The following is a 14,753-nucleotide window of genomic DNA, read 5'->3' as shown; positions in this document are numbered from 1 at the left end:
AAGGTCTTGAATTTTAACAGACCCTGTAATAAAGGAATGAAAAATTTAGAAGTCAGGAACCACATAATGCCAAAGATTTTGTGTCAATAACAGTTACCCTGCTGTTCATAGTTCTGCTACTCTTTAACCCCACAGAGTCCCTTCCTTTCTTGGGACCTGTTTCTCCAGCTATAAAATGAGAGCATAGGACATAGCACTAGATGATCAATCCCAATCCATCATGCTGTGCATCCAAACATAGAGCAGAACTGTGAGAAGAACACAGACTCTGGGACTAGAAAGACATGGGTTCCAATCCTGGTTTTGCCACACACTTGCTATGTGATTTGAGACAAATTATCTAACTTCTCTGAGGCTCAGTTATCTTATCAATGCTCATGTAAACTGGAGATGAAATAAGTAAAACCTCTATCAGAATCTAAGCAAAGAGACCAACATTAAATAAAAGGCAGCTATCATCCTTCTTACACATTATTCAAAAGATTGCTGCCTCTGCGTAGCAGGTGGAGAATGTAAGATTCTGGGCAAAGCTTCCAGCAAGGAGGCCCAGAAATCATGCAGAGAAGGAGCAACCTGTACCAAGTACTTTTCAAAACCAAAATTCAGAAAAGGCTGACTGGTGGGGAATGAGCTCCATCAGGACGTGAGCTAAGCAAGACTGCCCCTCAGCTATCTGGGGGTTCCCAAGTCACAGAAGGTTTAATCAGTAACCTGAACAATAGATGAGGTGATTGGAAGGCAATGAGAGAGATTGGGTATTTAGTTTATTTATATGACTACCCCACACCAGCTCCAAGGATAAAGAGTACCCTTACATGGCAACTAGTCAACAGATTTTACCCACTTGAACTGTGGACTTGGAGAAGACTTGATTCAAAGAAGGGGAATCCCAGTAGCCTCCTCTACACCCTCATTAGACAGGTGCCACCTCACAAGCTGAACCAAGGAGCAGTTCCCTTGCCAATCCCCACCTAGCTCCAGAGTAACCTCCTCTTCCTCCCCGCTTACATTCCTTTTCCTCCTCTTACATCTGCTCTTCTCTACCTCAGGAAGCCTGATTTCTCCACCCCTCACAGCATTTCTGAATCTAGGCTCTGCACATTGATATCTAATGACATAGCACTAAAAAGCCCAGCATCTTCATCTTATAACTAAAGACTAACCCTGAAGGAGGGGAGAAGAAACTGAAGGTGGTAAAATCATCACATTGCTGGCAAAACGCATAGGCACCAGTCAAGAGCAGTAGTGGTTTGAGTCAAAAAGCTGGGCAAGGAGGAAGTAGTACTCTGGGAATCAGTCCCAACTCCAAGACAAAGTTCTATCAGCCTTATAGGCAAAAGCATGTTTACATTGAGTGGTATAGAAATGTATGTGCAAGACCATTCAATGAGGCAATTATCATATGGTTTCACTGATTTGTGGAGCATAACAAATAGCACGGAGGAAAAGGGGAGATGGAGAGGAGAAGGGAGTTGGGGGAAATTGGAAGGGGAGGTGAACCATGAGAGACTATGGACTCTGAAAAATAATCTGAGGGTTTTGAAGTGTCGGGGGGTGGGAGGTTGGAGGAACCAGGTGGTGGCTATTAGAGAGGGCACAGATTGCATGGAGCACTGGGTGTGGTGCAAAAATAAGGAATAATGTTATGCTAAAAATTAAAAACAAAAAAAAAAAGAAAAAGAAATAGTCTCTTCAACAAATGGTGTTGAAAGAACTGGACATGCGTGAACTTGAACCTCTTCAGTGAAAATAGAGGAGTCAATCTTCATGATCTTGGATTTGGCAATGGATTCCTAGAAATGACACTAAAAGCATAAACAACAAAAATAAAAATAGATGTGAACTTCATCAAGATTTAAAACTTTTGTGTCTCAAAGGACATTATAGAATTTGCATGGAGGGCAGGGTGTGGTACATAAACAATGAATCTTAGAACACTGAAAAAATTAAATTAAATTAAAAATAATTAATTAAATAAATAAATTTTAAAAAGAAAATGAAAAGAAAACCCACAGCATGTGGGGCGTGGGGGGGGAGTGGAATATTTGCAAATCCTTTATCTGATAAGGGTCTAGTACCTAGAACATATAGAGAATACTTTTAATGCAATCCCTATCAAAATCCCATCCATTTTTTTCAAAGAAATGGAACAAATAATCCTAAAATTTATATGGAACCAGAAAAGACCTCGAATAGCCAGAGGAGTATTGATAAAGAAAGCCAGGTTGGTGGCATCACAATCCCAGACTTCAAGCTCTATTACAAAGCTGTCATCATCAAGACAGTATGGTGCTGGAATAAAAATAGATACATAGATCAATGGAACAGAATAGAGAGCCCATAAATAGACCCTCAACTCTGTGGTAACCTAATCTTCAACAAAGCAGGAAAGAATGTCCAATGGAAAAAAGACAGTCTCTTCAACAAATGGTGTTGGGAAAATTGGACAGCCACATGCAGAAAAATGAAACTGGACCATTTCCTTACACCACACATGAAAACAGACTCAAAACAGATGAAGGACCTCAATGTGAGAAAGGAATCCATCAAAATCCTTGAGGAGAACACAGGCAGCAACCTCTTCGACCCAGCCGCAGCAACTTCTTCCTAGGAACATCACCAAAGGCAAGGGAAGCAAGGGCAAAAATGAACTATTGGGACTTCATCAAGATCAAAAGCTTTTGCACAGCAAAGCAAACAGTTAACAAAACCAAAAGACAACTGAAAGAATGGGAGAAGATATTTGCAAACGACATATCAGATAAAGGGCTAATACCCAAAATCTATGAAGAACTTATCAAACTCAACACCCAAAGAACAAATAATCCAATCAAGAAATGGGCATCCCTGGGGATAAAAATATATGTTTATAAAAAATAAAAAATTTTTTAAAAAAAGAAAAAGAAATGGGCAGAGGACATGAACAGACATTTCTGCAAAAGAAGACATCCAGATGGCCAACAGACACGTGAAAAAGTGCTCCACATCACTCGGCATCAGGGAAACACAAATCAAAACCACAATGAGATACCACCTCACACCAGTCAGAATGACTAATATTAACAAGTCAGGGAATGACAGAGGCTGCCAAGGATGAAGAGAAAGGGGAACCCTCCTACACTGTTGGTGGGAATGCAAGCTGGTGGAACCACTCTGGAAAACAGCATGGAAGTTCCTCAAGAAGTTGAAGATAGAGCTACCCTACAACCCACCAATCGCACTACTGGGTGTTTACCCTAAGGATCCAAATGTAGTGATCCGAGGGGGCACATGCACCTGGATGTTTATAGCAGGAATGTCCACAATAGCCAAACTATGGAAAGAACCTAGATGTCCATCAGCAGAGGAATGGATAAAGAAGATGTGGTATATGTATACAATGGAATACTATGCAGCCATCAAAAGAAATGAAATCTTGCCATTTGCGACAACATGGATGGAACTAGAGGGTATTATGCTTAGCAAAATAAGTCAATCAGAGAAAGACAATTATCATATGATCTCCCTGATATGAGGAAGTTGAGAGGCAATGTGGGAGGTTTGGGGGGCAGGAAAAGAATAAATGAAACAAGATGGGATGGGGAGGGAGACAAACTGTAAAAGACTCTTAGTCACAAAACAAACTGAGGGTTGCTTCAGGGGGGCAGGTAGGGAGAGGGTGGTAAAGTTATGGACATTGGGAAAGGTATGTGCTATGGTGAGTGCTGTGAAGTATGTAAACCTGGCGATTCACAGATCTGTAACCCTGGGGCTAATAACACATTATATGTTAATTGAAAAATTAAAAATCATATTTAAAAAAAGAATTCTTTCAATTCAACAACAAAAAAAGAAAAACAACCCAATTAAAAAAAAAAAAAAAGTATGTGCCTGTAGGTCCAGACTAGGGCTGGGAGGTAATGGCATAGAAGAAAAAAATAATTATGTTAAGTTGAAGATATAGATATTTCCTTTAAAGAAAGTATAGTCAAATACAATGTATATACTTCATTTAGATTCTGGTTCAAACAAATCAACTGTAAGAAGACCTTTTTTATATAATCAGGAAAATCTGGATATGGACCAGGTATTAAAACACCTAAATTAGAAAATTCCCTTGGATTTTGCTATGTGATAATAGCACAATGGTTATGTTTTTCAAAAGGCAAAGCTGTATTCTGAAAAATTCATAGCAAAATGACATAATGTCTGGGATTTGACTTAAAGTACTGCTGGGAGGAAAATGTAGAAGAAATAGATGAACAAGAATGACAAAATGATAGTCATTGTTAAAGCTGAGTGATAAGTATTGGTCCATTAGTGTTCATTATACTATTCTATCTCTGGGTGTATATGTTTGAAATTTTCCAAAATAAATAAAATTGCAAATGTTATTTAATATTGCTCTTGTCTTGGCTTTAAGTGACCCCGAAAATAAAAGCAATAGCAGCTATTTTTTCAGCACGCTACATAGCTAGAGCAGAAGGCTAATTTCAGATCCAACCTGACTCAAATTTCATCCAGGAAAGATCTTTCCAAGATGCTGAGATTGATCCAGTCTTACCTTTGGACGGACAAGGAATAGGGAAGGACAGGAAAACTGATCATAGTCAATGAGAAAACTCCTCTGATAGAGCAGTGAGTGCTTTGTAACACCCTATGTGGTCTCAGAAAATGCCACTTTTCTCTCAACCCTTGGATTTGGCAATGGATTCTTAGAAATGACACAAAAAGCATGAGCAACATCAGGGGGAAAAAAAAGATTAAAAAAAGAAGAAAAGCCTCGTGCAATGAAAAGGACAGAGAGGTGGAGCCAGAAGTTTGGGTTCTACTCTTGATTCAGGATCCTGTGCAAGTATTTTCAGTTCCCAGTTTTCATTTCTCTGTCCCAAAAAGAAGAGGCAGAATTTCTGAAGTCCCTTCAAGAGTTGTCACTGACTGGCCTTGTTTAAGTGTATTAGAAACATCACCAAAGCCAGATTCTGATCCCTTCAAGCACAAAGGCTCACAGCTAACTACAAGGTTGGAACCAGCCCTTAGATATTGCTAATTCCCTTTCAGTGTTCTATTAAGAACAGTTTTCACTGAAACTCGAGCCTGTTTATGTTTTTAACCTTCCACATGATGGAGTGTAAGGAGTTCCTATGTTGACTTCTTGATGCATGAAATAGGACTTTACCTTAAGAAGCAAGAAGACCTAAGGGACCAAGTTAATAAAACAAATACTGCTGTTCCTTGGTGGTCCAGTATGTGCTGAGGAACAGGAGTGGGCAGATTCTGAGACAGCTAATGCCCGTCCCCAGGGCAGTAGACTCACTGAGATTTTGGTGAAAATGTAGAGTAACAGGGACAGAATAGAGAGGTAGATCTGGATCCGCTTGCCTCCAAATCGTTTCTTCAGGTACTCTGGCATTGTCACCACCTGCATGGGATGTAAGAAAGGTAATCATCAGCCAAATTGACCAGAAGACTCAAAGAAGAAGGGTCAGAGAAATCTGTAAGGTAGCCAGATGGCCCCATTCTTCAATCCAAACTTGTTCCCATATGCCCTACCCCTGCAAGGGTAGGGTATTATCCCAGGACACTGAAGATGCTCAAAAGACACTGTTTTAAATGGACACATGAACACCTAACCAAGAAAGCAGATCTTCACCCTGAAGGAAGAGGAAATAGATATACATTCTTACACAGAGTGCCTACTGTGAACAAGTAGCCAGGCTGGGTGTATGGTTCTTCTGCTTTGCACACAGGCTTTGCCAAAGATTGTCAGTGCAGTCCTGCTCAACTGTTCTCCCAGTTCCTTTCTGCAAATTCTGACTATACTTCTGTCTCACTCACTCAACCCTGAGTCTGCTGTCTTCTGGGATCACACACGTGTCACCAATAGTCCATAAGCCTCCAAAAGATGTGGAGTCTGTCCTGTGTTCTTTCTGTATTGCTTTCAGCTCCTAATGTAGGTATTCATTATATCTCACTAAACAGATACCACCAAAGCTGTCTTGTGTAAAATGTCAGAGATATTTAGTCAAGAGACTTAGCACGCATTCAATAGTTGAGTAGCAGCTGCAAGAGCTACTGAAAGGGAAATACAGCTCTTTTCACATGCTGCTTCCCTTCCAGGAGCAGAGGCACACATGAGCAAATGCATGGCAGTGTCTTGCAAGTGTAGACCCAAGGTGAAGGGATGTGATGCTTAAGAGGGCGCTGCATAGAATGAGGTTGTTTAGGGGCCTTCTTAGACAGTCAAGTCATGGCTGAGTGGATCTGTTGAATGTCCCTAAAAGTGGTCAAAAATTTTATAACCTGGGGCGCCTGGGTGGCTCAGTGGGTTAAGCCTCTGCCTTCGGCTCAGGTCATGATCCCAGGGGCCTGGGATCGAGTCCCGCATAGGGCTCTCTGCTCAGCAGGGAGCCTGCTTCTCCTCATCTCTCTCTGCCTGACTCTGCCTACTTGTGATGTCTGTCAAATAAATAATCTCTGTCTCTCTGTCTATTTGTGATCTCTCTCTCTGTCAAATAAATAAATAAAATCTTTAAAAAAAAAAATTTTATATCCTGGAAAAGAGACCAAGCCACAGGTGTTCTCTGCCACTTATGCTATAAAGTCTCCAAGTCTCCTTTGTCTTTCAGGAGGATGGAGCTCATACTGTATGTGTGTGTGTGTGTGAGATACATATTATATGTAATATTTATATTATATATAATACATAATAATATGTTATATATTATATATTATAATAATATAATAATATATTTGTATTATAATATAATATAATATATAATAATAATAATATAATATATTTGTATTATATATATGTGGGTGTGGGGGTGTGTGTGTATGTATGTGTGTGTGTGTGTGTGTGTGTGTGTATATATATATATATATATATATATACTGCATGAAATGGAATAACAGAGGAGATACTTACCCCAGCCTTAATGTAAATGGGAACAAACACCCAGCCCAAGACAACCACCCAAATCAGTGCCTGAAACAAACAAAACAATAGGTAGAATCAAACCAGGAGGAACCTTAGCCCATTCTGCTATCTGCCCTCAATTACTACAGGAAAATCACCAAGCATATTCTCTTGGGGCTCTGGGGACAACTCCCCAAGTGGCCATCAGAAAATGAAAGAGGCCTTTGCTGCCTGATTGGCCCATAGGAATGGTAGTTGGGCAATAGCAGAGGGACCCCAGGGGGCCGCCATTGACAACATAGCCCCTTTGGCCTCTTCTCAGGTTTACAAGGAGTAAAATACTACTTAGAGAACTTTCAAATAATAATAATAATAATGATAATGGAAATCTGGTGGTAAGAATTTCAAAACCTCCAATATGGCCAAAAGGGTATAAGAGGACTTGGATTTTTAAAAGAAGAAAAAAATACTATTGCCATTATATCATTATATAGTTTTCTCACACTACTCTGGTGGAAGTGGAATGGGACCATGGAGCTCCTGAAGCTGTGCCCCTTTTCCATCTACATCAGAGGGAGGCCCTGGTTGATTCCCTAACACTTAGAGCATCTCCAAGAACAGACTGAACTGGCTGACTGCTAAACTTCCTTCCACCTCCAAGACCCAGTGTCTCTGATGTTACTCACATTCCATTCAAAGCCTCCCATGGCAATGCCTGCAGCAGCTCCTGTCCCGGCCAGCCCCACAAAGTGGCCACTTCCTATGTTACTGGCAAAGAGAGATGCTCCAATCTGGAAACACAAAGAGAAAGTCTGGTAAGGACTCTATGCTCCATCAGGACACTCAAAGGTAGACTAAACAGAGAAGAGGCATATCACCCACAAGAAGGACAAGAAAGAGCAGAGGCAGGCTGGAAACTTGACTGTATGTCTGTAGAGACCACTGATGCACAAGGTGGATGTGGGGTCTTGGGTAATAGTGAAGATGAAAAAGAGAGGATTGGGGAAGAAGCAGTGTGTATCCCCTAAGTAGATTATCTGTGGATCCTTTGTCAATCCAATGGCCAATAACAAAGAGGACCCACAGCCCACTGAGCTTTCCTTATAAGACTTCCAAGAGGTTGTCTGCTCATAAGCAGGCCCCGTGCCATTCATCTCTGTGTCCTCAACACTTCTGACATATGACCCTGACCAAACTGACTTTCAGTAAATGTGGACAGTTTTGATAAAAGGACTCATTAAAAGGAAGTCTCTGGGCCTTAGTCCTCTTACTTATTAGAGAAGGCAAGGGGTAGAACAAATGATTCCTAATTATTAAATTCTATGATCCCCACTGGATATTATATAAGACTGATGAATCACTGGCCTCTACCTCTGAAACCAATATTACATTATATGTTAATGGAATTTAAATAAAAATTTTTTTAAAATTCTATGATCCCATGTGCCCCCAAGTAACATGAGATGCTACTAATAATAACTCTCTAAAACAATATAGTATTTTTATTTTTTATTTTTTATAAAGGTCTCCTAGACCCCACGGACACATGCACAAAACACTGCATTTTTTTTAATTTTTTATTTTTTATAAACATATAATATATTTTTATCCCCAGGGGTACAGGTCTGTGAATCGCCAGGTCTACACACTTCACAGCACTCACCAAAGCACATACCCTCCCCAATATCCATAACCCCACCTCCCTTCTCCCAATCCCCCTCCCCCCAGCAACCCTCAGTTTGTTTTGTGAGACTAAGAGTCACTTATGGTTTGTCTCCCAAAACACTGAATTTTTCAAGATATATATATATATATATATATATATATATGTTAGAAGACAGGAAGGATATATATTAAAGACCCAAGATTAGAAGCCTAGAAGGAAAAATGAGAATGAAACTGTGAATGGGAGATGAAGGAGAAAACATCCAGTAAAACAAGAGAGGGATCTTGCACTAACCAGTGATGATACTGTGTGCTCAACTCAAATGCATCTAAAGTCCAAGAGAACTCTAGAAAGTTCAAGAGTCCTTCCATACCCAGGAGGAGAGGCATAGCATAGTTTGATAAGTACCAAACTAGTATAATTATCCCCATTCTTGCTGAGCAGTGAGAGAAGGTTGGTAATTATTTGTCTAATATCCCTAACATGTAACAAATCTGGAACAAAACACAGAATGCCATTTCCCAAAAGACAGATTACTCCAAGAAAATGTCCTAAATATATTAGCCCCTATCCCCAATATGAGGCAATGGTTGCTTAGTACCAAATAGTTTAGTCAGAGAAAAAGGAGTCCACTGAAGGCCAGGCCAGAAGGTCTCTGGAATGATAAGATAATTGTATAAAAGCACATTCATTAATTCACTGAATGAATATTAATTTGGTATTGACTCAATGTATTAAGCACTATTCTAGACCCTGGAGATTCTGTTGTGAGTAGCACAGACAAAATCTCTACTCTCCAGAAGCTTGAATTCTAACAGAGGAAATATATATAGTTTTTTTAAAAAGAGAGATCAGAAAAAGGCGAGTAGAGAGGATGTAATAGAGTAGCTATTTACAACTGGAGAGTCAGGCAAGATCCCTCTATGTGGATGACCTCTAAGTTAAGACTGAAGTGATAAAAGAAGTCCATAATCCCAAAATCAGAAGGAAGGTTGTCATTGTTGAGAAGCAGAAAGAAGGCCAAAAGGAGTATTGTTGGCAAGGAGGAAGGTGTTGTGAGATGTGGCTGGGAAGTTAGGCAGGCATACATCATGTAGCTCCTAGCAGACAAGGATAGGAGGTTTGGATTTTATTCTAAGTGTGAGAAGCTACTGGAGTTTTTTAAGGAGATAGGGAAGGCTGAGGGAGAGAGTGAGAGAGAATATTAAGCAGGCTCCCTCCACACCCAGCACAACCCTGAGATCATGACCTGAGTCAAAATCAAGTCAGATGCCTAACAAACTGAACCACCTAGGTACCCCACCACTAGAGTGTTTTAATCAGTGGAGACAGAACTTAATTTCCTTTTAAAGATTGTTCTCAGGCATGTGGATAATGTAGCGCTGGGGCAAGGGAGGAAGCAGAGAAACTGTATGTAGGCTAATGCTCTATATGCATGAGAGGACAGTGGCTTGGTCTCTGGTAATAGCAGTCAAGACAAAGGCAAGTGTAGAGATTGGAGTGTGTTTTAGAAATAAAGTTGACAGGAGTCCTGACTCTCGGAATTACTCTTAATGGATCAGATGTGGGAAATGAGTGAGAGAGTAATCAAAGGTAACTCCTAGATTCAGGACTTGGTAGGTGGATACCATTTATTAAGGGGAAAAATGGATCCATAGATGAGTGGATAAAGAAGATTTGATTATACATATAATGGAATACATATATATATAAGTGTATATATATATTTGTATATATATATTCTATTATATGTATAACCATATGTATATATGATATATATATAATGGAATATTACTGAGCCATAAAAAGAATATCTTTCCATTTGTGACAACTTGAATGGACCTGGAGAGTATGATACCAAGTAAAATAAGTCAGTCAGAGAAAGACAAATACCATATGATTTCATTCATATGTGGAACTTAAGAAACAAAACAAAGAAAAAAGAAGGGGGAAAAAAACAGACTCTTAAATACAGAGAACTAACTGGGGATTGCCAGAGGGAAGTTTGGAGCGTATGGGTAAAATAGATAAAAGGGATTAAAAGTACACTTATCTTGATGAGCACTGAGAATTGTATAGAATTGTTGAATCATTATATTGTTCACCTAAAATTAATATAACACTGTATGTTAATTATACTCGAATTTTTAAAAAGAAGAAGGGGAAATGGGAGGAAAACAGACTGTTCAGAGACATTCACCTCTTTCTTAGCAAAGCTTGGTGGAGATAACAGTCCACTTTTACTTTTTATTTTTGGAGGTTAATATTTGTTAGTATGTATCAATATTTTAATTGCAATTTAAGGAACAAAGAAGAGAACCTGCCATCAATTGAATTTTTTTTTCTGTTTCTAATGTGAGAATTTCAGTTACTCATTTACTTCATTGGTCTTTTCTGTGACAGTCTGCCCTTTGGTAAGAGTGTGTCATTGAAGGGAGATAAAACTTTGAAAACTGACTTCTTTTGAAGCCAAATACTCTTGTTCTTCACTCCGTGCACTGAACTATGATCACTTCCATACTCCCCTTTATCACTGTATAGCAAAGAACATTCACTAAGTTCAAAGAAAGCTCTACCACATGGATGAAGAAAAGCAGATGCATCAGAGAATGAGATTCCAGGAGATAGACATGCTACTTCCATTTTTCTATTCTTTCTCCTCTGGAGATTTCAATGGGAACTACTTCATCCAGTGAACACAACACACATTAAAAACAGACTCTGAAAAACAATCTGAGGGTTTTGAAGGGGTGGGGGGTGGGAGGTTGGGGTACCAGGTGGTGGGTATTATAGAGGGCACGTATTGCATGGAGCACTGGGTGTGGTGCAAAAACAATGAATACTGTTACGCTGAAAATAAATTAAAAAAAAAAAAAAGAATTCCCTTCTGCCTGTCCTGGCCCATTATCCTTTTATTTATCATCTCTCACTTGATAAATTATTAAGCATAATGTTGTACTATTAAGGGCATAATTACCAGTAATGATTAACTGCATTAGATTAACCTTAAGTTCAAGTCCTCTCCAACATCCCTCCAAAGAGGAACATTGGACTTTAAGCAGTTGCAGGCTTTCCTGAGGTACCCCCTCACCATCTGATAGAATGGGGATCAGGAGAGCTTTGGGGGTACCACATGTCCTGCCCAGAGTCAGTTAATTTCTGTCATGGTCACTACTATTTTCCCAGTCACTTACCCTGTCTTCATTCTGGACTTCCTCCCTTCACTCCTTGGCCTTCACTCAATCATTTACCAAAACCCTGACTCTGTCTTCACAATGTTAAAGGCATCTAGCACTTCTTATACTGCCCCTGTAAAGACTGGGGTTATCTCTCGGTAGGCTTCTAGATGATCTCCACTCTCCCCTACCCACATGGCTGGTTCCACAAAGTACAGCTCTGATCAAACCACATTTCCATATTTAGAGACCCTCCCCAACCCCCAGATGGGCCTGCCAAGGCAGTCTTCCTGGAAGTTCCAGATAGTCCTCAGGGTGCCTGGGTGGCTCAGTCGGTTAACATCTGCCTTTGGCTCAGGTCATAACCCCCAGGTCCTGGGATCCAGTGTCGCATGTCTGGCTCCCTGCTCACTGGGGAGGCTGCTTCTCCCTCTCCTGCCCTCCCTCCCCCGCTCATGTTCTCTCTCTCTTTCTCTCTCTCTCTCTCTTAAATACATATATAAATAGCATCTTTTAAAAATATATTTTAAAAAAAGATGTAGTCTTAGGAATTCAACAAGATTTCAAGTTAAAGTCCCCTCCAGTGAGAAGTTTGAAATTAAAAATTACAGTTTGAATACTTTCTTGACCTCTTACTATCTGGGTGATCATAATATCTGTGAGCTTCAATCTTCTTTCATGACATGGTTATTCAGGAGTCAAATGAGATTATCAGTCAATAATGACTGACATTTAGCCAGCACTCAATCAGAGTCCTTTCTCTCCTCCAAGAGGACAAAGACAATTCATAAGACCTACAATGGACACTGTTATAGACTGATTGTGTTCCCCAAAATGTATGTGTTCCCCCAAAATTTAACCTTCTAATGTGACTTTATTAGGAGATAGGTCATTTAGGGAGGTAATTAAGGTTAAATTAAGTCATAAGGGTGAGGCCCTAATATGATAGGACTGATCCTTATAAGAAAGAGACATCATTCTCTCTCTCTCTCTCTCTCTCTCTCTCTCCCTCTCCCCCCCCCTCTCCCTCCCTCTCCCTCTTCCTCTCCCTGCATCCCTCCCTCCCACCATTCCTCTCTTCCTCTCTTTCATTCTCTACTCAGAAAAAAGGCCATGTGAATGCATGGATAGAAGGCAATCATCTACAAGCCAGAAAAAGAGGTCTCACCAGAAACCAACCCCCCAGAAATGTGGAAAATGTGGAAAACATCCAGAAATGTGGATAAATAAATTCCTCTTGTTTAAAGCTCCCAGTGTATGGTATTTTGTCAGGGCAGTACAAGCAGGCTTGTAGTAACAGACACCACTGCTTCATCACTTCCACTCCCCTGCCAGGTTTTTACTCTGCCCTTTCTCTCACTAAAGTTCATTAACAATGCTTTCATCACTCTGATTTCCCAAACACTCTCTGTCTACTCCTCACTCACATTCATGCCCATTTGAGAAACATGTCCCATCCAGGGGGTGACCCAGTGATATGAATAATTATGTTCTTCTCTATAATTTCTTCCAACAGTCCCTCTGAGTTCAGGACTTTAGACTTCATCTAAAATTTCCCCAGCTTGACCCTGCTTCTGACTAACTTCTTTCCAAGACTTTCTCATCCCCTGATGGGGTTCAAGAAGCCATTACAAGTATTTAGATGGTTTTGCCGTCACTGTGCAAGTTGAGCTGGGTCTGACCACACTCAACAGGTTTGATAGCAAGGTAATTGGGGAAATAACATAATGTGACAATGAAAATGGCAAAAAGACTATGTTTTCCTTTGAATTTTGGGAAATTCATAATCACATTTGACTTCCTAAACTTCCTACCCTAGAAAGTTGGCAGGAGAGGAAATATATGGAGAAATTAGAGAATTGTAAGTCTTCCAGAGTTGTATTGGACCCACAAATGTCATGGCTTGAATTCCCTCTGCAACACCCAGCAAGTGATGGTCAGTTTCTGAATGCATACCTCTAGTGACAGAGAGCTCCCCACTTTACAAGGCAGCTGAAACCATATGGGAAAAATTCTAATGGTTAAAAAGTTCTCCTTTACCTTGAGCTCAAGTCTACCCATCTGGCTATTTCTGCCTTCTGGAGCGATAGAGAACAAGTCAAATCTCTCTCCCGTAAGCCAGCTCTTCCAATATCTAAGGAAAGGGGTTGTGCCTCCCCACAAATCTTCTCAAAGCTAAGCTTCCCCTTCTCATATGTCTGCTTCTCACTAGCCATGGACTTGAATCTATCTCACTAGAAATTACAGGCCTTCTAGGCTGTCTGCAATCCAACCCCCTCCTCCTTCTCCATCCCCAGAAGCCTCTCCATACTATTTCATATCCCCTGCACTCCAGTTAAATTACACTGATTCAGTTTCCTAGATATGCTCTGGGCTTTCCTACCTTCTGTTTTTATCTATTTATGCCATTGCCCTCTACGTGAACCTCCTCTCCATCAAACTATGATGTCCCCAAAACACTGACCCAGTCTTCAAAAGGAATCCCAATCCCATCTCTCCACTGACACCATTCAGAGCTGATCTCTTCCTCCTCCAATCTCTAACTCCCACTCCTCATCTGTTGCACTCTCCTGGGCATCATACTGCTTCCACACAAGTGTTGCCCCCCTCCCATATCTTCTAGTCCTCAAAGAGCATTTCTGCTTCTGCTTAGCACAGAACCTTTCTTGCACATGACAAGCATGCCGTAAGAGTCTGCTGACTGAGTGAGTGAGTGAGTGAGTGAGTGAGTGTATCAATTCCTAGGGTGGTGGTGACAAATTGCCTTAGAGTTGTATTTATTCCCACTGTCTGCATAGAGTTGGGACTCTTCATAGTGACATGTCAAGGATGGCTCTCTCCTGAGGAAGAGGCAATCAACTTGGCCTGCCAGGCCCAGATGGTACCCAGGGGAACTATGGGGCATGCTAGGACTATGCACTACTCTGAGATGTTAATATGGTGACCTGTAAGATCAGTGTTAGTAAGAACAAGAAACAAGACCTCAAGTGGAATCTGACCTTCTGAGTTAGTC

The 14,753-nt window shown here is 40.5% G+C and overlaps 1 protein-coding gene across 1 annotated transcript in view; it reads right to left on the bottom strand.

Annotated features, from left to right (window-relative positions):
* The window catches only part of SLC5A1 (solute carrier family 5 member 1), a 103,730-nt gene that overhangs the window by 70,099 nt on the left and 18,878 nt on the right, over positions 1-14,753 (bottom strand). Inside the window, exons 3-5 of the mRNA XM_045068227.1 lie at positions 7,585-7,689; positions 6,908-6,967; positions 5,297-5,401 (exon numbers count right to left, since the gene is read on the bottom strand). Of these exons, the coding sequence (XP_044924162.1) occupies positions 5,297-5,401; positions 6,908-6,967; positions 7,585-7,689 (270 nt within the window). The remainder of the gene's footprint in view (positions 1-5,296; positions 5,402-6,907; positions 6,968-7,584; positions 7,690-14,753) is intronic.

The sequence above is a fragment of the Mustela putorius genome, unplaced genomic scaffold, assembly GCF_011764305.1.
Source record: "Mustela putorius furo isolate JIRA1106 unplaced genomic scaffold, ASM1176430v1.1 tig00000081_pilon_pilon_pilon, whole genome shotgun sequence".
Classification (NCBI taxonomy): Eukaryota; Metazoa; Chordata; class Mammalia; order Carnivora; family Mustelidae; genus Mustela; species Mustela putorius.
Note: the sequence above shows the minus strand (reverse complement) of the source record. Positions and strands in the feature narration are given on the sequence as shown.